The sequence below is a fragment of the Bacillus rossius genome, chromosome 15 (genome assembly GCF_032445375.1).
Source record: "Bacillus rossius redtenbacheri isolate Brsri chromosome 15, Brsri_v3, whole genome shotgun sequence".
Classification (NCBI taxonomy): domain Eukaryota; kingdom Metazoa; phylum Arthropoda; class Insecta; order Phasmatodea; family Bacillidae; genus Bacillus; species Bacillus rossius.
The window spans coordinates 16,487,047-16,512,134 of record NC_086342.1 but is presented as its reverse complement, the minus strand read 5'-3'; the positions used below and the strand labels follow the sequence as shown (position 1 = coordinate 16,512,134).

General features: G+C 34.9%; 1 protein-coding gene across 5 annotated transcripts in view; it reads right to left on the bottom strand.

The window, feature by feature from the left end:
• The window catches only part of LOC134539524 (atos homolog protein A), a 41,531-nt gene continuing 16,443 nt past the window's right edge, over positions 1 to 25,088 (bottom strand). For 2 of the 5 annotated variants that reach the window (XM_063381615.1, XM_063381616.1), the window contains exons 8-14: positions 23,406 to 23,847; positions 22,175 to 23,204; positions 20,967 to 21,160; positions 19,001 to 19,176; positions 17,037 to 17,209; positions 6,286 to 6,533; positions 1 to 3,945 (exon numbers count right to left, since the gene is read on the bottom strand). In XM_063381615.1, the coding sequence (XP_063237685.1) occupies positions 3,777 to 3,945; positions 6,286 to 6,533; positions 17,037 to 17,209; positions 19,001 to 19,176; positions 20,967 to 21,160; positions 22,175 to 23,204; positions 23,406 to 23,847 (2,432 nt within the window). In that variant the 3' untranslated portion in view covers positions 1 to 3,776. Of the gene's footprint in view, positions 4,137 to 6,285; positions 6,534 to 13,151; positions 14,625 to 17,036; positions 17,210 to 19,000; positions 19,177 to 20,966; positions 21,161 to 22,174; positions 23,205 to 23,405; positions 23,848 to 25,088 lie in introns of those variants that run through there. The other 3 variants (XM_063381618.1, XM_063381619.1, XM_063381617.1) reach the window with 2 other exon arrangements.

The window sequence follows — 25,088 nt, the reverse complement described above, 5'->3', positions numbered from 1 at the left end:
TAATTGTTCAATTTTTATTTCTTTTTTTAAATATAAAGGATCAGATGTATATAAATTTCCATTTAATTTATAGTTGCTTGTGAAAACCATCAAGACAATAGAAGAAATTACATTTTAAAACTCTTTTTTCCTTCTTTAAAACATTTAATATATGCTTACATATGCTTAATACATTAATAAGTGTATATAGATATATATATCTCTATGCTCTACATAACTAAAACTAAACTTTTAAAATATTAGTAACATAAAAATATAAATGAACCACTTGTTCATAATTCATAGTGTGCCTTCTGAATGCAATCAAACTTAAGTCTTTAAGACATCATAGGGAATTTCAGATAGTGATATCACTGATATCTATGCCACCTTCAAAGATACAGGAGTTATGTTTCCATGGTTATCTTGAACTTTCAATTAAGACTAACAGATCAACCATTAATCTAATTATTCATGGCACTTGGGTAATTTATTTGAAATGCAATACATCAGCGCATTTGCCACCTTGCCTCAATTAGTCTTGAATGTCAAGTACACGTATAGTTATGGCTGTTGGTTCGTGAAGGAACGGTGCCAAAATTATATTGGCGCATTTCCTGCCTTTTTTTTGTAACTCGCAAGATGACAAGCCGACTAATTTCAATTCAAATATTCTCTTAAACGTTAATAGTGTTGACACTTAGCAGAGTACCACATTTGTTGTCAATCTATGCCAAGTGGAAATCTGAAAGCTGTAATATACACCAATTTTGCTAATTAAAATGATTACAAATCAATGAAGACTAGGAAAGGTCATTAATTCTCCAAAAAAAAAATCACAATCTCACTTCTTTTTTTTTAAAGGTTAGAAGTAATATGAACAACATTACTACAACTTGCAAATACAACTTCATAACTTAATATAAACAGATACTAGGCATCGTCAAAATCAGGTTTATACTACACGTAAGCAATCATGACTAAAGATATAATGACCAATTTTAGTATTTAAAAAAAAATAGTTTCACCACAAAATTCACAAATAATCAGAGCTATGCTGATGGCCTAAAATTTGTAAACACAAGTACAGACAAAAGTTTGCTTTAATACTTTCATGGGATAAAAATAAATGTTGCAAACTTGGTAACATGCAGGGTTATAAAGCCATGTTTACACCGGCACAACATTGCTGGCAACAAAACGGCAACTGTAAATGTTGGGAACATATGATGTATGATGCACTATCACAGGGAAACCACATGTTGAGTGCAAAGGACTACCATTGAACAACATATGAAATTTCATCCTGAAAAATTGGTCTCGCACATGAATGAATGAAACATGCATGCAAACTTAATTAAGTGAAACCCTGTTCTGATTACATGTTTTCCTGCATAGAAGTACTTAAATACATAATTCCTGATCTATATAAAAAATATTTTTGTCATAAATTAGTAGTTACAAAGGGTTGACGGTATTGCAAAATTATTATCCCTTACAAATTTTTCAGAGTTTTTTTGGCTAGACTGAATGAGCAATTCAGATCGAAAAGCTTACGTCTCATTTATACCATCATAAAACTGATCACATGTGAATTTTAACTGGTACTTAGTGTTCATTCAATTGCCAATATGCTAAAGACGATTGTAAATAAAATATAAGGATGATACTTGTTCAAGCCACACTGTGAGCTATTTTCTGTCATGGTTAAAGTATCTATGTTACATTTATAAGTGGAAAAAAATAACCCAGGAACAAGTTTACAAAGTGTTTGCTCTGCACAACAGCTGAAGATGATTTTTATTGATTTCAATTCAGAAATGGTCTACACACTAATCTTTGAATAAAAAAAAATTATCCTGCAGTTAACTTCATTTCATGTGATAAACTTTAAAAGAAAAAAATGCATTTAAAATCACATCTCCATAAAAATATATCAGAAGCATGTAGCAATTTACTGTATCCATTTCCCCCCCACTAAAATTATAAAAAAAAAAAAAAAACATAATTTAGACTATTTAGAGTACCTGTTCATGAAGCTAAGAAATTTTTAATTTCAAAGATTGGTCAGCTTTCAAAAACTTGCATTTTGGTTCAAATTTATGTTTTCTCTATTTTATATAAAAATACATATATTTATTTATTTAAAGATATGAACATAATGCAGCTAGGGTACAGAATGCTGTGATTTTCTGTTTTGTGATTTCATCCGAGGTTTGATTCATAAACTTTTGTACAAATAAATGTGAATATTATTTTAATTAAACTACAAATAATTTACAATTTTTTATGATAGATTATCAAGAAAATCACTAGGAAGAAAATTTTTTTCCCATCTCCAATTTTAAAATTTTAAGTTGCTAGATGAAATCTGTTTTATAACTCGTGTAGTTTACAAGCATATTTAATTTTTTTTCCTGTATAAGCTGGGTGTTGAATACTTGAACAATTCATGCACCAGGCTTCCCAGCAGAAAAATGCTGCAGCTTGCGAGGTACATAGAACTAACAAATAAATGAAATGGATGCGCAAACCAAGTGAACTTCTCACAAAGAATTTAGACAGTTTCTCCATTACAATGAATGCCTACATGGTTGTAAATGAGACACACAATGTGCCATCTTGAAAAATACATTTTCCATCCTATACCAGCCAGCTATTTTTATGTTGGTATCGGTGAAATAGCTTTAAAGCACATTGTAACTACACATTCAACCATTGTGCAGCAAGCAAAATTTCTTTAAAAAAAAAAAAAACAGTACAAGACATTCTTAGGGTAGAACTCGTAATTTTTTTTGTGACGGGTTTTCGTTTGAAATTTGAACTATATTCGTATTCATGCACTGCACTAGAGCTCATTAAAAACACCAACCAGTAAATAGTTCCAAACTACACTGAAAGCTGAGTTAGATCACGACACTGATTTTGAACACTGTAAATTATCATTTGTATATGTAGCTTTAGGACAATGTTTTAATTTTTACAACAACATGCAAAACTAAAGAGCAGCTCAGCCTACACATCGTACATTGCTTATTTATATACACACACACTGCCTGATGAACTCTCTGTACTGGCTACACACATATTTTCAAACAAACAGCCAATGATTTGAAACAAACTCACCAAACTATTAGAAAAATTTGTGGCTGAACATTCACTGAATCTAGTGACAAAGCCACTATTTCTCAAAAACCACCCTGGAATATTCCATCGAAACATTTTACAATATGCAGCACACAGTAAACAGAATTTCAGCTGTTAAATGTGAACTCATATTATGTGTAAATGCATCTGCCATTTTGCCACAAATTTTTCTCTTGCAACAAATCACATGCTCAAGCCACTTAATTGACTTAAAAATGCTATACTTTTAATACATAACACTTATCACAAGATCATATGCCTAACAATTTCCCCCTAAGAAGCACATCACAAAAATACATCCGCCCCTGGCTATGCATCAACTAAACGTCAAGAAAAATTAATAATTTCTTCTGAAGTCTGTTCAGGGCCATTAAAATAAATGTTCAACAGCAAAAAAATTTGCCAACTTCGGGAGGAAATGAATTATGCGTATTTCACGTGAATGAAACAGCAAAATTTCATAAATTTATTTTCGTAAATAAGTAGTATTATGGTCACAATTTTAAAAAATATTCCTTTTCCGTATTTGTGAATTTGGAGCAGCAGTAGCATATTCTGTCCTGTTATTTTCTTGCCAGCACCATCTCCGTTGTTTTGTGTTTCAATGGCATCGAAGAATTTTGTCGCTTTCAATCATCGCCAACGTTCAGTCATTTCCGAGGCGAAAACTTTGGGTTAGCAGGACCGTGCGTAAAGGACCGTAACTCGAACGACATGTCTATGTCGTGAGCGGTCGCAGTATCCATGTCCGACTTCCGGCAGATGATCATTCGGATGTCAGAATGCAGGTGAATGCGTCCAGACTTTGAACTAGAGAATCTGTGTGGGAAATTCCAATATGCTTCCATTAGTAGAGATTCATCTCCAAGGTTATTGTTCTACACGCACGGCAGTGTTTTTCCACTGCGTGCTTACGATACATGACATGCAATACAGCGTGCTGCGTAACTTCTAAGTCACGAGCATGAGGAAGAGACACTTCCACAAACTAAACAAAAATGCTGCATCGACTGAAACAAACCATAAAAGTGCAAAGTCAAGAACTGAGTGATGTTCTTGATGTCTGCAAAGTCTCACTATTTAAAAAATACTTAGTAGAGTAAAACTTTGATTAACCGTCAATGTCACAACCAAGGCTGTGACGGAAAACTGAATAGACAGAAACCAGAAATCTGTGAACATACACATATAAAGTAATGTTATTTCACTGCGGGCATGGAATAAAAGTAAATTCCTTTAAAAGTAAATACTAAATTTCTATTATATTTACTTTTACCAAATTGTTTAAACAAATTTAATATCATATAAGTGTAGTAATGTAAACTTGTGTGTTTATTGTTGTACACAAGTGTGTATGGATGCTACTATAAACCTAAGTTACTTTAAAAATTATCTGTCATCTCCATGTGTGTCTTTGAGGCTATAGATTTCTGCATGATGACATTCCAGGAGGGTTTTTATTTTTTTTTCTTGGATGATGATGGATAACATAAAGTGACGGTGGATCAAGGTTTCACAGTATGTATAAACAAATATTTAACCACATGCACACACACACACTGTACTTACGCTCCTGCAAAATTGTAAAGCAATTATTATCAACTTAAATAACATGCCTAGCATCTGCCAATTGCCTATCAAGGCTGGATCAAACCCAGATTTTTTTTTTTTTTGCAAGTGAGTAATGTGGCTGACATTGCTGTGAGCTGCTAAGTATTCTCTGAATACTGCCATCTCTCCATTCTATTCATTCCATCAAGCTCCATTTTCATTTCCCAATCCCTCATTTTCCATAATGATCCTGGTATCAATGAGACTATGTTTCAATCAATTCATAGTTTTTACCATTACTATTACAAAATGATTGATAAAAATTTAACACATCTCCATAAATTGAAAGAAATTTGTAATTTAGAAATAATGAAGAACCAGAGATTAAGTAAACAGAATTACCATAAAGTATCCAACTCAAATTCCAGAAATCAGTTTTCACAGGCGCAATCAGTTTAAAATTATGATATAGAAACAAAAGGACGCAATATGGCTTCTGTAAATTTCACAAGTGACAACTATAAAATCTTATGTTACAAGTACAATTCAATTAATAGATTTTTTTGCATTCTTTTAGAAGAATTCTTCTGTCTAAAGGTATACTAACAACCAAATTAGAAGTTAACTCAATTTATAAAATGTTTTCGTAGCTTCTCAGTCTTCTTTAGGGAGGACAAATCACTCCTACTAAACTTTTGGCATCACCAAGACTGGCCACTTAAAATTAGAGTCCCTTTACCATCACCGTTTAATTTTTAAAAGCTTTGCTTACAATCTACTTCTATTAACATTAAAAGTTATGAATCCTTCCGCCATGGTCATGCATCAACAGCGAGAAACTAAATAACTGTTAGGGGCAGACATTTCTCAGGAAATGATTTGGAGATCAGTTGCGCGGCAAAACATTGTTGCATCGTGTGTTTCGTAATTGGTTGTGTATTAATCAGGTACATGTATTACTGCAGGCACACAAATCACAACCATCCAGTGCGGAATGGCCGGACCAAACAGGGCGATGGTTCCTCTTGCAGACAGCCGCCAATAACAAGGGAACAATTGCTAGCGCAGGCATGCCTTATTGTAATCTAACGAGCGAATCAGAAACTTTTCGCAAAAAAAAAAAACATGCCCCTAACAATTGCTGGACATAACAATAAATCGTGGTCACGTCAGTTAAAACTAAAACTCTTCAGGATATAATGAAAATAAACTCCCCTATTGGAATAACCTCACTAACTTTCAGTGGCGTAGTAGCCAGGATTTGTGTATGGGAGGTGTTAAGAAGCATGCCCCCCCCCCCCGGTATTAAAGCGTGGGGTCCGGGGGTCCTATCCCAGAGGAAAATTTGGATTTTAAGGTGTAAAATAGTGCTATTCTAGCAGTTTTCGGTAATTAAATTTAAATATTGTAATGGTAAAAATTTTATTAGTTTTTAATATGAAATTTGTTTGAATGATGAATAAGAAATTTAATTAAAGATTTGGGGCTAGGGGTGGAGGGTGGTTTGAACCCCTAACCCCCCCCCCTCCCCCTGGCTACGTACCCTGCTAACTTTACCAGTCACACCAAAGTTGCTTTGAACGCGGAACACGCCGCAGGAATACCAACCTGAGGTGGATGAGGTACCGGAGCCACTTCTGCGGGTTGTCGGGCAGCCTGCTCGAGGCGGCGGCGACACTGGCCGGCATGTACAGCGTCCTCTGCCGCAGGAAGGTCTGAGAGTTGGCGGGCATGTCCCCGAGGTCGTACATCACCACGAACATCTTGATGACGGTGCCCAGCGGGTTGAACAGCGTCACCTGGATCGTGCCGCTCCGCGGGACGTGGTAGCCCTTCTTGCCGAGGTTGATGTGGCCCTGCAACGACGCCCGGTCAGCTCCCCGCTGGCTTGCCCCCGCATGGACGAAGACAAACTCGTGATCGAGTGATCCGCTCAGAATGGAGGAGCACCGACGAAATAAGTAGGCCTGTGCCATTACTAGTTTTTTTTTCGCACCCTGAGTACAAGACTATCGTAACTCAAAAAAAATTGAGTTTGTGAGATATTTTTTACCATAAGCAGGAAAATATATACTTTCACGGGACTTATGGCAAATAATGTAGTGTTGCACTCTGGAAAACATTATATAAGAATATGTGCAAGACAGCATTGCACTGATTTTTGAGTTACGATAGTCTTGTACCCTGGGTGCGTTTTGATGGAAAGCGAACATCAAATCAAATCGATTAGGAAATATTTTTCTCAGACGAAGCTGTATTAAACTTATTTTATAAAATACAGAATAGAAGTTAAAAAAAAATATCACTAAATGTTTGAACTGATCAAGTCATCAATCAATCGAGCCCTAAATATAAAAAAATCAATTAATAAAACTATAAAATAATCATGCAAAATAATAATGAGCATTCAAAAAAGCAATAACAGTGCCTTATTTTGATTTTTTATATAAGCAAAACTAAAACAAAACAAAAAATGGGGCATGGCTGTGTCATGAACACAGCCATGTGTTGTACATGAATACGTGTAAGTAACAGGCAAGTGTATTTCTTTTGTTGGCTTCAATGAGCGTAGAAACCATAGACGATCACACACATCATACTTATGTCCAAATGGATTGTTGAAAAATTTCATAGTGAAACGTGCACTAGCTGCTGTCCAATGTGTCTTCATAATCGACAATCATACACAATCAAAGTCTACACAGTCCAGCATCGATATAGAAGCAATTTCGTCATCCACTTGCATAATTTCAACCGCCCCAGCTGCAGATGTACTGGTAACGTCGTTGATCAGCTCGGCCGCATTCATTCTTTTACGTTCCCGGCACTGCTTCACTCGGTCATATGGTGTTTTATTGGTATCATTCGATTGCTTTTGGGAAGCCCTTTCCAACCATATACGATCACTGCATTTTGATTTGGCTTTTTGACGCGTATAAGTCGACATTATATATTATTGATTATATTTTTATTTTATTTTAACACCATATATATTTACTGTACCTACACTAATGTTTTATATGCAATCAATAGAATTTGACGAGAGCTGATGATTGAAACTCAAAACGAATGTCGTAGCTTCTAGAAGTCAAAAGTTATACTAAATGGAAATTTTGAAACACAGCAAAATGACCTCAAAATGGCGGCGCTTCCCCCTCCACCACAAATGATGTATCACAGTCCACACTAAGCGCAACAAATTCTTTAATCCTTTAGCTATCCAGTGGTGTAATTAAACTTTGGATAGAGATAGATATGTAGCTGCAACACCAAAACTGTATCCCCCGATTTTGTTATCATTCTTTTTTTGAATTGCCTCCCACTATAGAAGCAATTTTAAAGATGTATTCATGTCAAAAAAAAAAATTCCTGAGCAAATCTTGGACTCCCAATGCTTTAAAGTTTTACCACAAATGCGATGCTTCATATCAGATGCAAAGCTCTGAATTACAACCAAAGCTTCAAATAAAACAAATAGCAAATTTCCTGGCCAACTGAAATTGAATATTAAAAAGAAGTTTGATTGATTCGCTTAGTTGAAGCTTTGCACAGGCTTGGAAACAAGGGCACCCCAAGAAAAGAACACATGAATTTGCTCGTTACCGAGGTTAGATGTTACACATCTCTGGCGAGTACTGAAAGACTCACATTTTTTAAGGTTGGGCTGGTTGAATTCTCAAACAACTTCAAATAAATATTATTTAGAAAATTTCAGATTCCAGAAAAAAATTTGAATAATAATAATGGATGAGCTATATGTAGCTCACAATACAACACTCTGAAGTTTACTAGGTGTATGTGTGTTTTACCTATACTATAAAAACATCCCAAGATATTTTACTTTTAATATTCAATTATGTAAATAAAATTGTGATATGTATTGATTCGGGAAACTTAGGTTGTGAAACAAACATTTAACTCTTTAACTGTGTCATTCGACTTCTCTAATGCAGGAAATAATACTATATTGCAGCATGCAACTTTTGTCTGTGGTCGAACTATTTTTTTTTTTTTGCTGCTGCCATTTTTAAAATCAATATCTCAAATTGGTTTTTTTTTCCCCTCTTCAAATAAATGTGTATTTTACACATTGTGTGTTATTTCTGTGTGTTATTTTTGCCAGCAATCCTCGACTGCTGAGTGCTGACTGCTACATGTTCTGGGTAAACACTGCCTTTATTTCTGTTTTCCACGCCAAATATTTAAAGGGCTCAATGTTAAAACAAATATTAATATTTTTCATTTCTTGTAAATTGTAATATTCACCTTTGAGACATAGATTTGAATTTTAAGAGTAGATTCAAGGTACATATGCGATTAAAATTGGAGATTTTGTTTAGAGAAAGATACTTAATATAAGGGAAAACTTAAATATAAGGGTAAAAAGCATTTATAGTTTAAGTAATACATTTTATGAAATTATTAAACAAGAAATTAGTAAGTGGGAAAATTTTTTAAAGGGTTTTACTGTACCAGAACATGCATATTTGTTAAAATATTAAAGTTATATTATTACTAAATATGTATAACATTTTCTCATAAACAGTTCTCACTGTTCAATTAGGAGTAATACCAAAATCTTTTGTCTGAGTAAGTTTTTGATACCATAACCGAAAGGAATTTAAAAAACAAGGTTGGAGGATAAAAACAAAATCATACCTCCCTTCATAGGCACAACAATGAATTTGTACATATTATGGAATAATCTTATAATTTCCATCTAATACTTTTGTCTGAAAAATTATTTTTTTTAGACCAACCATTGCTGCATGTGGATGAAAAAATAAGGGGTAGCATTTAAAAAAAAAATCATAACTTCCTTCTTAGGCACAACATCGAAATCATTAGGATATTTTGTAAATCTTATAATTTTTATCAAAAACTTTTGTCCGAAACAATTTTTGATAACACATACCATTACTGCAAGGGAGGTGGAAATAAGGGTAGAAGAGAAAATGTCATTACTTTTTTTAATATATTTACTATCAAATCAATTATAATTTATTGCAAAACACCTACACTTTAAAACCTTTGGCTGAAACAATAGTTGATGAAACAAACTATTATGGTGAAAAAGGGGGTTGCAATAAAAATATTTAACTTTCTTAGCATCAAATTTGTCCAAAAAAAATTATATGACCACGTATTAGTGCAAGGGATGAAAAATAGTGTTTGAAGATCAAAAATAATTGCACAGCTACTACTAACTAGACAAAACATTAAATTTGTTAAGACATTCAAAACTGGCTACATTAAGTTCTTAAAATGTTCCAGGAGTTTATATAAGTTTCCAAAATATTTCCAGAATAAATAGGTACTTTGAAATCTATCCAAGTCTGTAGGCTGTGCATATATATATATATATTTTTACATTTATTACAAGGAGTATTATCTCCCACACTGAAATGTAGTTCAACATTTACCAGTTTAAATTTTTTGAGTAAAATTATACTGGGATGATACTGAGATTTAAAAGCAGTGATATTGCTGTGCTATTATTGGTTAGAACTTACGAATGTTAAATTACTGAAGAAATTTCAGATTTATATTTTTTATCCATGCTAAGTCAATTATTTATTTTTTATTTATTTTTTTCATTTTAATTTACTAGTTACTATTTTCAAAAATAGTGAGTGAGGGAGTATGTACAAGAGGAAGAGTATGTGTAAAACAGATAGATAAAAATAAGTGTAAGAGAGTGAGAGTAAGTGTGGGAGGTGAAAAGTGTATCAGTGCAAGATATAATTATGAATGTTACAGAGAACTATGATTGCAAGCGAGAGAAGAGAGATGATGTTCATTGCAAGATAAGTGGTAATGAATGTGACAGGAATGGTGGAAGTGACTGACGAGAGATAACATAAGATCAGTAAATGGTTGAAAGTAATACTAAGTGTGCAAGTGTTTGAGTGCACATACTAATTACAACTGCCAACAAATTTAGTAAAAATTGTGTACTTGTAAAAATTAAAAGTAAAAATTTTATTTAAATAAACTGTTTTATCAATTATAATTTGTAGTTATTAAAATTTTAAAATAATTGAGTCAAAACTTTCATTAACAGTACTTATGATTTGTTAAATAAATTTTTATAAGTTATTGAATTGACTACTGTGAACTATTTCTGTTTCCAAATCTACAAAATGTCCATTTTGCCATAAGCAGTACCACCAAAAAAACTAGTTCATCATGATATATTTGCAAGATCTAGATAGACATTGCATCAGCCAATAGCTGTACATCACATGTTACACTAACCCTGAACTTACAAGGCAAACACGGTGGCAAGACCCACTATTAGTGATGTCATGGCAGATCGATCTTCAAAAAGTAAACAGTTTAAAAAAACATATCAAAATGTACAAGAACTAAAAACTGCTCTTAACTTAACCTGGTATGTTTTGGAAAATGTCCATGCAGTATTATTGAACGTCAATACATAAGGTATCTACAAATCCATGCAAATCAAATTCAGAACTTTGAGACATTTAATAAAATTTTCTTAATTTATTTTGCCCATCAAAAAAACTTGATACAAAAAAAATCTACTACAGTGGAGCCCCGCTAATTCAGACTAGATGGAGCTGGACTCTGCCCGGACATCCAAGAATCCAGATTAAATGGAGTTTGCCTTAAAATGCACATAATGCAAGTTTTAGAGCGGTAACCATAAAGAAATTATTATTTTTCCTTCATAAATTTAACTTTCCATACGCATTACTGTATATGTAGACCAAAGTTTTTAACCTACGAACTGATGTAGAATAAACAAAACAAAATGTATTTCTGATTATTTGAGCTTGTTTGCTTTTTCATTATTTTTTTGACCTGGAATTACCCTGAAATGTTTAAAATGAAAAAGTACAAAAGAAAAATTAATACAGTACTACAATGATGTTTAAAACACTATCTAACAAGCTGTGCTGTGGCAAGGAAAACACAATTTGGCATTACTATTTAATGAAGTCTCTTACATAAAATTTATCTGTCAACAAATGCCCAAATTCATAAAAATAAAAAAATTAACTTAAGTGGCTAGATCTGTGCTGTATTCCAGAAATTGCTAATCTGAAGAACGCCGGATTAAGGTACATTTTCCTACGAGCGTCTATTGTACGCAATGATCGCGCCACGATGGACATTGGCGCCAAACGTGGAAATTTTTCCCTTTAAACCTTTTGTCGAAATTGTTTGTATATCCGCGACTTTTTAATACAGAAGTATTTCTGTCAGTCTGTCACATTCACATGCTGTAGTAACAATGAGTATTTTTAGAAGAGGGCTGTTGATTAGTTATACATTTACCGAAAAGCAAATGACGATTCATTGTCAGTAAGTGCATCATTAAATGTAGATAGGAACTACATTCCCTCATTTTCATCTAGAACTAATGATAAATTCTGCAAACAAAACTTGTGATGAATAATCTGTACGCAGATGAAAGAAATTATCGAAAAATGTATTTCCAGCAGTTAAGGTTTTAGGCTCAATTTAATTCAAAAAGACATCAAAATAGACATCCTATAACAAACAAAAATAAAAGTTTTTAATAATTTTCCTGCTGTACATGTAAAGCAAACACCTGATCTATCAATGCGTTGTCCTATCTGTTCCCATGTCAAATCCTTAAATCATTGATCTTTGTAATCCTTGTGTGATAAATCATACAGGGCAAGATAATGCATTACATCTTCAATGAGTGCATCAACTTCTGGAGAGAAAAAAATAACTTTTCCGTCAAAGACATTTTGAGAGAGAATGCCTTACTACATGAACAGACGCTTAACGATTGGCGTTTTTTTCCTGGTCCGAGAGCAGAAAAGATCGTTGGGCCTGTGACAGATGCTAGTGATGCTAATGACACCAACGACCAACGCTTGGAGGAAAACGGTGCAATGCAATCCAACATATAGCAGTCTACTGTGACAATTTAGATGCTATGAGGAACTTTAAAAGAACGCTGGTGAACTTATCTAATAGGTACCAGCTTAACTCTCTGCTAGCTATTAATCTAAAAAATGTAGGTAATCAAAATCCTATTACTAAAATTGCTTTTCCCACCAATACTACGTGGAAATAATCAAAGCATTCCAGTTAGCCTCAAAAAAATCATTCTTCATACAATAAAAAACAGTAATGGAACCTGGCAACTTCTCTAAATAGAACATTTCTGGGGGCTATTTTAGAACTTATGAAGATTCACAGTCCTTAACAAAAGAATAAAATCCATGAACATAAGTTCATTATTTTACACTTGCTTTATCACTATTTTTACAGTATTAGTTGCTTTGATTATACTTGTGTTGATAGGTCTTAAGATAAAACTGATTAAATAACATAATTCATTAAACCCCAAAATGTGTTTAATGTACCTACCTATTTGTGTGGTAACTGCAGGATACCACTGGCAATGTTTAACAAATGTTCACAAATTAGGTATGGCTGAAAGAGGAAGATAAGTAACTAATACAGTGCAAAGTTAAAAATATTGATTTATTTACAGTCCTTATTATGGAATAATATTAAATTTTAAGTACAATATTAAACAGTCTTAACTCAAATTTGTATTTTTTTTTTTCATTTGTATGGTATGTGTGATGCTAAAGAGAAGCCTTCAGAATAGTTTTTAAACTTTAATATTCAAGCACTTACAAAAACCTTGTAGGGTTCATCTAGTAAAAAAAAAAAATCATTTAGATGATTTAGACTAGATGTTAGGCTGAAAATTCTAAAATCTCAGTTTGTTATTTCCTAATTAATTGTATATTTTTTGCTTCATGACATGAAATCAACATTTCAGTGAGCCTCCAACATTTCCTCCATTTATACATCATTGATAAAAAATTCTGAAATTTTTTAGGTATGTACATATATTATGATAATGAGTACCTGAAATTCCAGGATTCTACACAGTTAATGCTGGCCAACAGAACTTTAAATCCTCAATAACACTCATTTTTAGAATCATGGTAAAAGAACCAAACAAAATCATCAGACTACCTCAATTACATGATTAATTCACATATTAACCCACCTCTATCACATATAAACGGTTACATAAAAATAATCGCCTATAGATTTCTCATGTGTAATTTTAATGCAATGTGTTTTTAATATGTTGTAAGTCACTGTTTTTCTCAAAGATCACACAGTTAAACAGGTATCCAAGTGTCTAATTAACTGAATTTTAATTAAGTTTTCATAGTTATTATAATCAGAAAAAATAATAACTCTTTTTTGAAAATAAAATGTTCATCTGCTAAATAGAATATTTATAGAATAACCATTACTACATATGTTATTAGCTATAATACCACAACTATATGGGTTAATCCAATCATAACATTTTTGTAAGTGCCTTTATACAGAAATAATTCATTAAAAAAATATCAATACACACAATACTAATACATTATATAATTTAAATATGAAACATAACTGTTTTTTCATCTTGAAATGTTATTTCCTGCAGTATTGAGCAACTCTATCTGAATAATTCCAAGGAAAAAAGTCCTCCTCAGTTAATCTGTATGGATTTATAAATCTAGTTTACATATTAGTTAGTGAAAATTATTACTGAAACATCTCAATTTAGACAAATTCTATATTTTCTTTTTAATATTTACAAATAAAGTCATGAAAAATTTATAGGTATGTTGCATGTTAACAAAAAAGTAACATTAAAATAACATTGAAGGAAATTAACCTCAAGTGAGTGAAAAGTGAAGTTGCCGTTGGAATCAAGATTTTAACTTAAGAGTACACAACATTGAGTTAGTCATCGCAAGTAATCTATGAAGTCCTGTTGAGTGTGTGATCAATTGGCTGCAGTTGTAACATACTGAAGTTGGCTCCAACTAATCGACAAGTACATACTTCTCTAAGCAAAATCTTCAGTGGAGTTGGTTTAACTGTGCATTGCCCTAACAGAACCTATTAAAAAAAATCTGTAAGCAAACCCAAAGAAGACTTAGTAAATCTTACCATAGCACAAAACAGTATTCTTTACAACAAAAAAAAACACCCAAACAAGAGGAGTGGAAATGAATCATACTGTACCAATTTAAACTGTTGGAGCCTTGATTTCATTTACAATTGAAACAATATTCAAGATTTCTGTGTGTACACAAGTATAATCATCACAAAACTGACAGAACAAAATGAGCACATTTCATTATTTAACATTTATTATTAATATTGAATGATCCATCACAAAAAAAAATAGTAAAAAAAATTGTGTAAAATTATTTTAACATGATATGATAAAATAATACAACATATAAACAATTACTAGAAAATATTTTTTTAGTGTATACAAGACTTTAAAATTTGAAGTGAGAACACTAACAATAACATTTAAAAAAAAAAAAATGTTGCTTATTTATGCTCTCAAACATATAGCATGACCTGAATTTAAAAAAAATTATATGAAAATAGAAAATGCTATAAATTCTCACTGCCCTAACAAACTGACCAAACACCAGTGTCAAATCAAAACCAAAATAAGTTTTTTTTTAATTTTTGTATTTCAAAAATTCAAATAAGTCAAACTGAGGTGAGAGTAGCAGTTTATATCGCACGGCTTAGCACGAAAGTTTAATGGCCTTCTTGTATAATTTCATTTAGTTCAATTTATTGAATCCAATATATTATAAGGTGTTTCGAAATATAAATATTCAATAAATATATATAAATATATGAAATAAACAATTATCATCTTTAGGAAGTTTGCTTTGTTTGCAGTTTGTATTTAATTTTCAATGAGGAGAAGATGAGGAGGAGGGGGGGTAGAGAGAGAGAGAGAGAGAGAGAGAGAGAGAGAGAGAGAGAAATAACTTAAAACTGATTTTTTACCATTAGAAATGTACCATGTTTTATCGCATAATTGTTTCATATTTTATACAACAATAAAGTCTGAAAAGAAGGGGTGTGATTTTAATGTGAAAAAAGCTTTTTTGTTGAGGTAAAGTTATTCATAAAAACAAAATCTATTCATGAAAAGTATGTTTATTTAAAAAGTAGAGTATACAAACACATGCCAAAAAATTTCAACTAATAAATGTTGCCAATAAACTTTTCCCGTGCAAAACTATTTATTTTAAAGTTGAAATCTAATTTTTGTTTGAATATTACCACTTAGTTATTTAATTTACAGAAATATGAAGTTGTTTAAATGTGTAAAGTGGTAATATTTTAACAAAAAATATATTTCAATACATCATTTTGTACGGGAAATTGACAACATCTTACATAGAAAAAAATTATATCTTATTCAAAAACTGGTGGGACTGAAACATTTGACCATATTAGATGGGAAATCGTATTGGCAGATACATCTTAAACGTGTATTATAATTACTGCACTTTCCCATTATAACTACCAAACTGACAGACAACTTGAAAACCAATTGCTGTTGCCCGGTGCTTTAGTATGTCATGTTTACTGCCTACTCAAAGCGCTCCTACTCTTAACAGCGAGACCAAATCATCTTGCCGCGTTTATACAAGAATTTTTTTTTGTTCCAAATTTTGACGCCTTAAAATAACAGCTACGATTATGCGAGTGCAACAACTATGCGATAAACTATTACTATATTTTCAAGTTTCAGGTTGCTTATTTCTGCTGTTTAGGCTTTCTTCCCAAGGCCTGATCTACAATGAAACGGAAGCAGAGACGGCTCACATAAATGGAGAATGATCTCATGGAACTAAGTATCTATAATGGCAAGCATGCGGACACGGACCCCTACTGATTGGTTCAGCAGTGCCTAGTTCTTCCATTTGCGTTGATCTGTGCAACCAACAGAAGCTGACTATTTGGCCACGGTAGTAACCATATTTTTTTTACATTTTAAACATTTTAAAAATTGTTTCAAGTACAAGAACATCCAGTACTCCGTCATTGCTTTTTTGAGTTTTTATTATACATGTAAATTCTGACAGTGTTTTCAAATGCATTAATTTTTTTTTGTAACCAAGAAATTCATCTCATTGGTTACATTTCTGTGCACTGTAAAAGTTGAGACGGATAACGGAACGAAAAATATCTCGCGGGTCCGAAATCAAGTTTCCGTTCATGTGTTTCCGTGTCGTCCTGGATGGGCCTGAGGCAGCAGGAGTCAAAACTGAAAAGTTTAAACTGGTGGCTTGGGGGCTGTAGTGGCTGATCAAAAGCTCTTGCAGGTGATAAGGGAACGAAGTATGCCGATGAACTCTGTGTGATCGGAAGGTGGGGGAAATCAGCCCCAACACCCGGCGGTCCGAGGGGAGAGCCGGGGAGCTGCCCGGAAGCACGACCCACGAGACGGGAGGGAACAGGAGGGGTGCCGGCGGTGTGGCGGAGAGGTTGGCGGTACTGACCAGGTACGGGATGGACACCTTGTCGTTGTCGCCGAGCGTGTAGAAGAACACAGTGACGGGCAGGAGCAGGTGCTTCGGGCAGAACGAGCCGCTGGCTCCGAGCTCGGCGCGGAAGCCCTGGACGGTGCTGACCGGTTCCAGCCGCCCGTTCAGAACGGACTCCTCGAAGCTACCTGCACACGTCCCCGGCACACACTGCGGTGGAGCGCTCACTCGTGACAAGCATGGCATCAAGGGGCAAGCAGTGTACAGGATGTGTCCAAACAAATCTGTAATAAAATTTCCCTGGTGTTTCCAAGACCCAATTTCAAACTTCCCTGTTATTTTTTTTATTTTTTTAAACAATTTACCTATGTTGCAATTTTCTAAACGAAACAACGAAAATCCAGCCTCAAACATCTCCACAACTGGTCTAGTTCTCTCTACATGTTATATGAAACAGAACCTTGCATACATCATTTTATAGTATGCACGACATGCACTAAAACATCACCTGAAAAAAAAAATGCTTTTACAGTCCTGGGTGATGGCAGACAGGCGTACGACATTTTCCCCTCACACCATTATCACTAGGGAATTTCCAAGACTCTTCCAGGATTTAAAGTTAAGATTTCTCATTCCAAATTCTGACTTTTCTTTGACTTTCCAGAATGTTTACTCCGAATGAAACCGCAGCAGCAATGACAAAACTCCCTTGTGAGGAAAAAAAAAAGCATCCCAATAAAACCCACTGCATCACTGCAACATCCGCCAGGTTCCCCAATGGTGAAAAACTTGAGTGACATACCTGGGATTCAGCCCTAATCATCTTGGTGGGAGGTGAGTGATCAAGACAATTGTAGCCTAACTTACACAAAATATTTTTAGGCCCACCAAATAGAGCACACAATGTACTTGTTTGAGCTGTGTATAAAAACCAAAAAAGGTTAATTAAATATGCTTAAAGGGTTGGTAACATCAAAGTGACTACATACTATTATTTTTCTTTATTTCTTGTAAACAATGCCACATTTTCTAAAATAAATCCACTAAATCCAAAATGCATTTTCAGTACTCTGCAAAAAGACAAATAATGCCCATTGTGATACAGAAACACCTGACCTACAGAACTCCAAACTGTTTTTTTTTACTTCCAGTCAATTTTTTTCCCCCACATATATTAAAATATTTGTTCCTGACTGAAATTTATGGATAGCAACCAATTATTTAAATTGCTCGAAAGCTATTACAAAAAAATTTGACATATGTAAATTATTAAAAAAAAATAATACAAATATACAAATCATGTTTACATTTAGGAATAAGTTGAAGTGCATTCAAGCTTATTAAACATTTTGTAATAGACTGTGACCGTGATTTCTGTCACTAGCTGCATAAAATTAAACTTAAAAAATAGCTTATCTTACAGCTAAGAGTTTGTCTAGGGATGGACCAATCAAAATCTCAAATACCATCAAATCCTTAGTATTCTACGGATACAACATTCGAGGGGGGAAAAAAATTCAATATTCAACACTGATAACCTCTGAAGATTACTAGGTCAATAATTATTTCTTCATCCTGTTACCATTCCCCAAGAAACTGTAATCCAACATTTAATTATATAAATAAAATTACAATATTTATTGATTCTGGAAAATGAAGTTCGTAAAACAACACTTTTAAAGGGTTAATTTTTTTCAAAACCATAGTTAAACACTTTTATTTCTTGGGCATTTTATTTTTGACCCTTGGAACCTATTTTTGTATTTGAGAGGTATACTGGAGGTACCCTTTTGGGATTCGGATTCGAAAAAAAATTAGGATTTGGCTCATCACTAATTTTGACTTTACTACATTTTCCTCTAATGCTTTTCTTAGAATATTCAGTGCAATCTGAGGGTTCAAGGATTTAAAACAGGTCGTCTCTAATCAGAACGACGGGAGCTGGATAAGAATTCAGAGATGACCACAGCGGCACTGACCTAGCAGCGAGGCGCAAGGCGAGGACGGGCAGTACAGCCACAGGGGCTCCGCGGCCGGCGAGGCCAGGCCGAGTCCCGGGGAGCAAGGCGAACGAGCGCTGCCCTCGCTCTCCGCGTCGTCGCTGCTGACGCTCAAGGAGTCGTCCGGGGCAGGCGTGCTTGACTCGAACAGCGCGCTGCAAGCACGCGCCGACAACGAGTCTCCATCAACCGCGCTAATATGGACCGCGGCAAACTCAGATAAGCAAAATCTTGGGATAACACAGGTACAATGACTTTTCAGTTCGCTCGGTGGTGTAATTTTTTCGGGAAAGGTGTTTTTTTTTTTCCAGCTTTTCTTCAGCGTAAAATCTTTCGTGTCACTCCATGATTAATCCAACCCAGTAAATGGCATCTTTTGAGATGAATTTTCTTCAGGCTTTCTAAAACACTTATATTATTTATTTCCTATGTTCTCAAGCAAATGTTTCAATAGTCTTTGCTGGCAATGGCGCTTTAGGTCAGCTATGATGGTACAGAACCTCAGTTCATCTAAGCTCCGATAATCAAGAATTTACTCTATTATACGAACATATAAATATGAAATTTAAAAAAAAGTTTAGTTTCGGTTGCATGTGAACTTCAGTTTGGGTGAAAAAATTATAGAGAAAAAAACAATAACGATAGATTAAGTTGAATCTTGGATATCATGAAGTTTTTCACAAAGGATCATAATGGAATAATCATAATTTTTAGGTACCAATTATTAAATCTGAAGCACAAGTAAAACTTTTGACAGTCACCCTTGGAAACCAATGCACTATACTAACCCCACCCCTCTATTACACCACATAACCCTTTCCATCCTTACATACAACACAACATCCCGTACCCCCCAACCCAGTACACCAAAACATTTTGTACCATATATCTGAAAATGCAGAGTTACATACATACATAAACTTTGGCAGACTTGATATCACTTTAATTTTCATTGATTTTTATCTTCAAGCCTTGATGAGCGAATTATTTTATTTGCTTGTCATTACTATTAGAAATATTTATTAAATATCTGTAGAGAAATTTTGAGATGAAACATCAAAGGCAAGAGGGTTATCGTGATAAATTTAGGGGTTATGACCTCAAATTTTAGCCATAATAAAATTTTAAAAAAATTGTAAGTCTTTCAGTACTCGCCAGAGATGTGTAACATCTAACCTCGGTAACAGAGATAATTCATGTGTTCTCATGTTGCGAATACATTTATAATACAAATTCTTTAAAATAATGCATAACATGAAAAATATATGAAAATAGTGTATATAAGAATATAACTACATTTCTAAGCGCGAATCGCACATAGTTTCCGCACCCAGCTGGAGCAGTATGTATAATATTGAATCTTTCGATTTGCAGAACAAAATTATCAATTGTATGATAAAACAGACTCCAATTAAAAGCGAAAAAGACTTGAAAAATTACCAAACTCCCACTATGGACCTGATTTTCAACAAGGAATTTTTAATAAAACATTCCCCATCTTGTTAATTCATGAAATTGTTTCCACCAAATACCAAGCTAAGATGTTACACACAGGGGCGAGCCTGGGGTTTTTTTAGGGGGTTCAAACACCCCCCCCCCCCCCCTTAGCACCAAATCTTTAATTAATTTCTTATTCATCACTCAAACAAATTTCATATTAAAATTAATAAAATTTTTACCATTACAATATTTAAATTTAAAAAACCAAAAACTGCTAAAATAGCACTATTTCACACCTTAAAATCCTAATTTTCCCGGGGGAGGACCCCCGGACCCCACGCTTTAATCCGGGGGGGGGGGGGGGGGGCATGCTTCTTAACACCCCCCCATACACAAATCCTGGCTACGCCACTGGTTACACATCACAAACCAACATGGCGCAAAAGAGATCGAACCTGAACCACGTTACGCCAAGGTCAGGTACACAGAGGCAGCACACACCCACCTGCGTATGGCCGAGACAGAGTTGAGCGAACTGTCAAAGTCGAACCGCGACGTGCCCCTTCGCACGGGGGCCGGGCTGGAAGTCAGAGGCAAGCCAGTTCGGCTGTGGAACACCATGGAGGCAGCAGAATCAAACGAACGACGGAACTTTGCCTTGTCGAGGGCGGATGGGACGGGACGGTCTGACAAGTTATCCTGATAAAAGAAAAGAGAGAAGGTGAGATGGTACAACCTACATAATTTCATAAAATATCATATTACGCTACATAATTCAACATAACAGTAAAATCTCATCATTGTTATGAGCAATATAACTGTTCATAACTTTCTCCTTTTTATTAAGGAACCTTTAATTAACCTTCAAAAAACAATTTCTATAGGATTTTATCCCTTTTCTGTATTTTTTGAAGAAAAAAAAAATATTACCATACATATAAACTTTTGGGACTTTTCAGAAATATTAAAACAGCATGAAATTTCACTTGAAAGAACGAATGTCTTTCAAATTTTAATAACCGTTTAGTACCAATAAAGTATTAAGTCTGAAAATGCACTTGACAAAATTTTAATGAACGTTGATAGCAGTGCGAAAATCCAAACCACAACTTTGTTTTTTGCACCCAGTACTTGCAATATAATTATGTAAACTGAACTGGTCTCAGTAATGTAATTAGACTTTAAAAATGTCACCACCATGATAACAAAATATACCATAGGAAAACTTTTTATACACGTGCTTTGTTTAGCAAGCATTTTTAGTTATGAATTTTACAATTTTTCAAGGTTCACAATAGTAAGCTGTAATGAGCAATTTTTATGAAGTGTGCATCTTTTTGAAATATTAAAGCCATGAAAAATCAATTAATTATTTAGATAATTTCATTAATACACATACGTTATGCACAGTAAAACTATTAAAGCAACCAAAGAACATAACTATGCAAGAAAAGAAAAACTTGTTATCTAAAAGAATTTTAACCAACTCATTGCTGATTGCTGCTTACTAACAAAATACTACAACTTTGAAATGGTATATTTTTCAATACATCTTATTAGACCCGGGCAGCGGATAGGCAATCCCCCACACATTCAGTTCCGTCTGAAAGGGAACTCCCACAGTCCAACAGTTCTAGCGATCTGGCGGCTGGCAGCACTAGTTCTGCCCTGTTTCAAAAATGAAAGAGAGGTGGATAGTTTTCACAAACTCACCTCTTCACTCTCCTCTTGAGAATCGAGCAGTTGGCTGGGCACCGGCTCAGCGACTTGGGTGGGTATTATGAGCGGGGAGCTGGGCCTTTTCTTCCTGCCGCTCCCTTCCGCTTGGTTTCGAGTATCACAGCCATCGTCGGCTTTCACGCCATTGCAGTTGTTAGGAGATCTTGGAGGTTTCGCTGACCCTTCACCGGATGCAGCGGTTTGATCACAATCAGAAGACACAAAAGGCACATTACTTACTCTGCAGTTGTTTCTTGAATCAGATTTCAATATTTGTGCTTCATCTGGGTTAACAGGTGAGGCTGAAAGACATTTTGGAACATTACTTATGTCATCGGTTTCGGTTGCCACCGCTCCCGTGGCAAACGATGCATTCTTGGCAGTGCAGATGGTATTTTGTACGTCGTCCTTTTCCGCACTTTTCAGCTTGATGCCGGTACAGTCGTTTGCACCATCCTTAATGAGCAGGTATCTGGACTTTGAAATAATGCAATTTTCTCCACTTTGAGTATCACATGTGGAAACCTGCAAACGACCTACAGAATCTGATTTATTGAGACTTGCAGATCGATAAGAACCTAAATCTGCTTTGTTATCACAATTCACTTTTAAATTATCACAAATGTCCCTTAAATTCCTAATCTCTGGCTCATCTTTTTTGTGCTTGCACTTGATAAGTTTCTCGTTTAATACTGATACCGGACAGCGACCCGCAGCACTGTCCGTTTTCACGGCAGGTACGCAGGAGCCGTTACTGTTCGTTCTTAGGATGGCACCCATCAGGAGATCTGCTTTGTCCAAGGTCTTGCGAGCGCTCGGGCAAGCTGAGGTAGTTGGTGTGACTGTGTGAACAGAGTAGACGAGATCACTGCGTTGACTTGAGGAGACACTGGGCTTCTGCTTCTGAACACTTCCGGTCTCGCTGGAAATGCGGGTATTATCACATGTGGGATCAGGAGGAATGCATGCTTGAGACGACGACTGCTTTTTTCCACTCGAGAGACTAGGCGATCCATTTCTATCCCTGCAAATCACCAAAAAAAATAAAATAAACTAAAACCAAATTTAGGTTATGATGTGTTTACCAAGCCAAACCTTGTTATGTTGAAAACATTTCAGCACAAATTTAAAAAAAAATATTTGAAAGTTACATATTTCAAGAAAGAATATATTTTATAAATTTAATTGTATTTAAAATACAGCACCACAATAATAACCCACTAACCTCAGGACTGCCAAAACTTCATCGAACTCTTGTCGACTCAACTCCAAGTTAAGCTTGCAGCTAGCTTCTCCATCTCTCCCCTCCATTTTCATTCCCGAGCGTCGCTTAGCCACTCGAATAGCACCAAAAGAAGATTCCGTATCACAGATTTCAGCGACCAGACCATCCTTCCCGTCGTCGCCGAGACGTTGATAGCCGCCGTCTGCCCTACTCGGCGCTTTGCCGCGTTGGAGCGCCTTCTTCGAACACGCTGCAGAGGTGGTGTTGGGATGATGGTCGCCCCGGTTCACCGAAAACAGTTCCTTGGGCTCCCCCGCCTGCCTGCGACGCTGATGCTGTCCCACGACCTTGGGCAACTCGTCCAGGTCCTCATCGTACGCACAGTAGCAGTGATGCTTGCCTGGGAGGTTGCAAGGGTTCTGCAAGCGGTCGTCAACCAAGCCTGCAGCGGGGAGAGAAAGCCGGGTTACAACATTCTGCCAACCAGCTAGATGTGCTGCACGCACCTCAAACTCACCATGCAAGTGGGAAAATTTTCCACTCAAAATATTTTTTCCATTAAAACTAGGCTTCTGCGAGCAGAAGATTTTCACTTCGAGTCGAGCTCGAGCGAGTTTGCTAAAATACTCGCGAGTATCGAGTCGAGTTCGAGTTTTTTTTTTTTCAGTTTATTGCACATAAATTTACTGTGATGGAGTAATAAAATGTGAGAACTTTTGAGAAAAATATGGAAATAAAAAAAGAAACCATTATCATTGTTAGCCTAATAAATAGATAGACCTACATTAGAGGTCTGCGAGCCTAAGAATTTTACTTTGAGCCAAGCTCGAGCGAGCCTACTTGAAAGTTCTCGAAGCTTGAGCTTTTGTGATACAGTTACACTTTTGGGAAATTATTTTTACCTTAAACTTAGTAGGTATAATGTTTGAATAAAGTATTAAAATGAAGTGGGCTTATTAATTTTGGGTAACTATTTACACAGTGCTTTTATAATTTGCACTGCTAGGAAAAAAAAACATGTTTTCCATTGAATCTAACCTGTTTCCATTGGTTCATTAGTAACTGATATCATCCAACTAACATAACCACAGTTTACAAGTACGTATATGTTTGTGTAAATGTAACATAACTTTGGAATAATTTCATCCTTGTCAATTTTTCTGGAGTCCTTACTGAGCTTCAACTAACTGAACACCAAAAATCATGTTGTTTGAAAAGTACATTCACATTGTTTCAACATTTCCACTTTTCGGCACAAAAATTCTGAGAGAGATTGTCATAGAGTATTAAATTCTGTTCTTCAATCTATCATGCAGAAAAATAATTTGTTCTGCACGTTCAGGAGTTAAATTAGCTCTACGATTGGAGATGGTGTTTACAGCAGATGAGAAGCATCTCTCACTGGCAACCTGTGTGGCTGGAATGCTTTAGTAAAATTGTTGGTAAATATGTAGAGTCGCGGTATATGCGGAAAAAAAATGCTAAAATTCCGAAAATACTTTTATTCTATGCTCTTTCACTTCCTCTTTTCAAATCAACCGGCGGAGATAAGAAATTCCAAATACTTTAGATTATCGAATTTTTTAATTTTCATCACAATACCTGGGTATTCATGCGGCGATCACCATTGTTTCTGGTTTACGAGTATCTATTATGTTTCTTATTGGACAATTTTGTCACGTG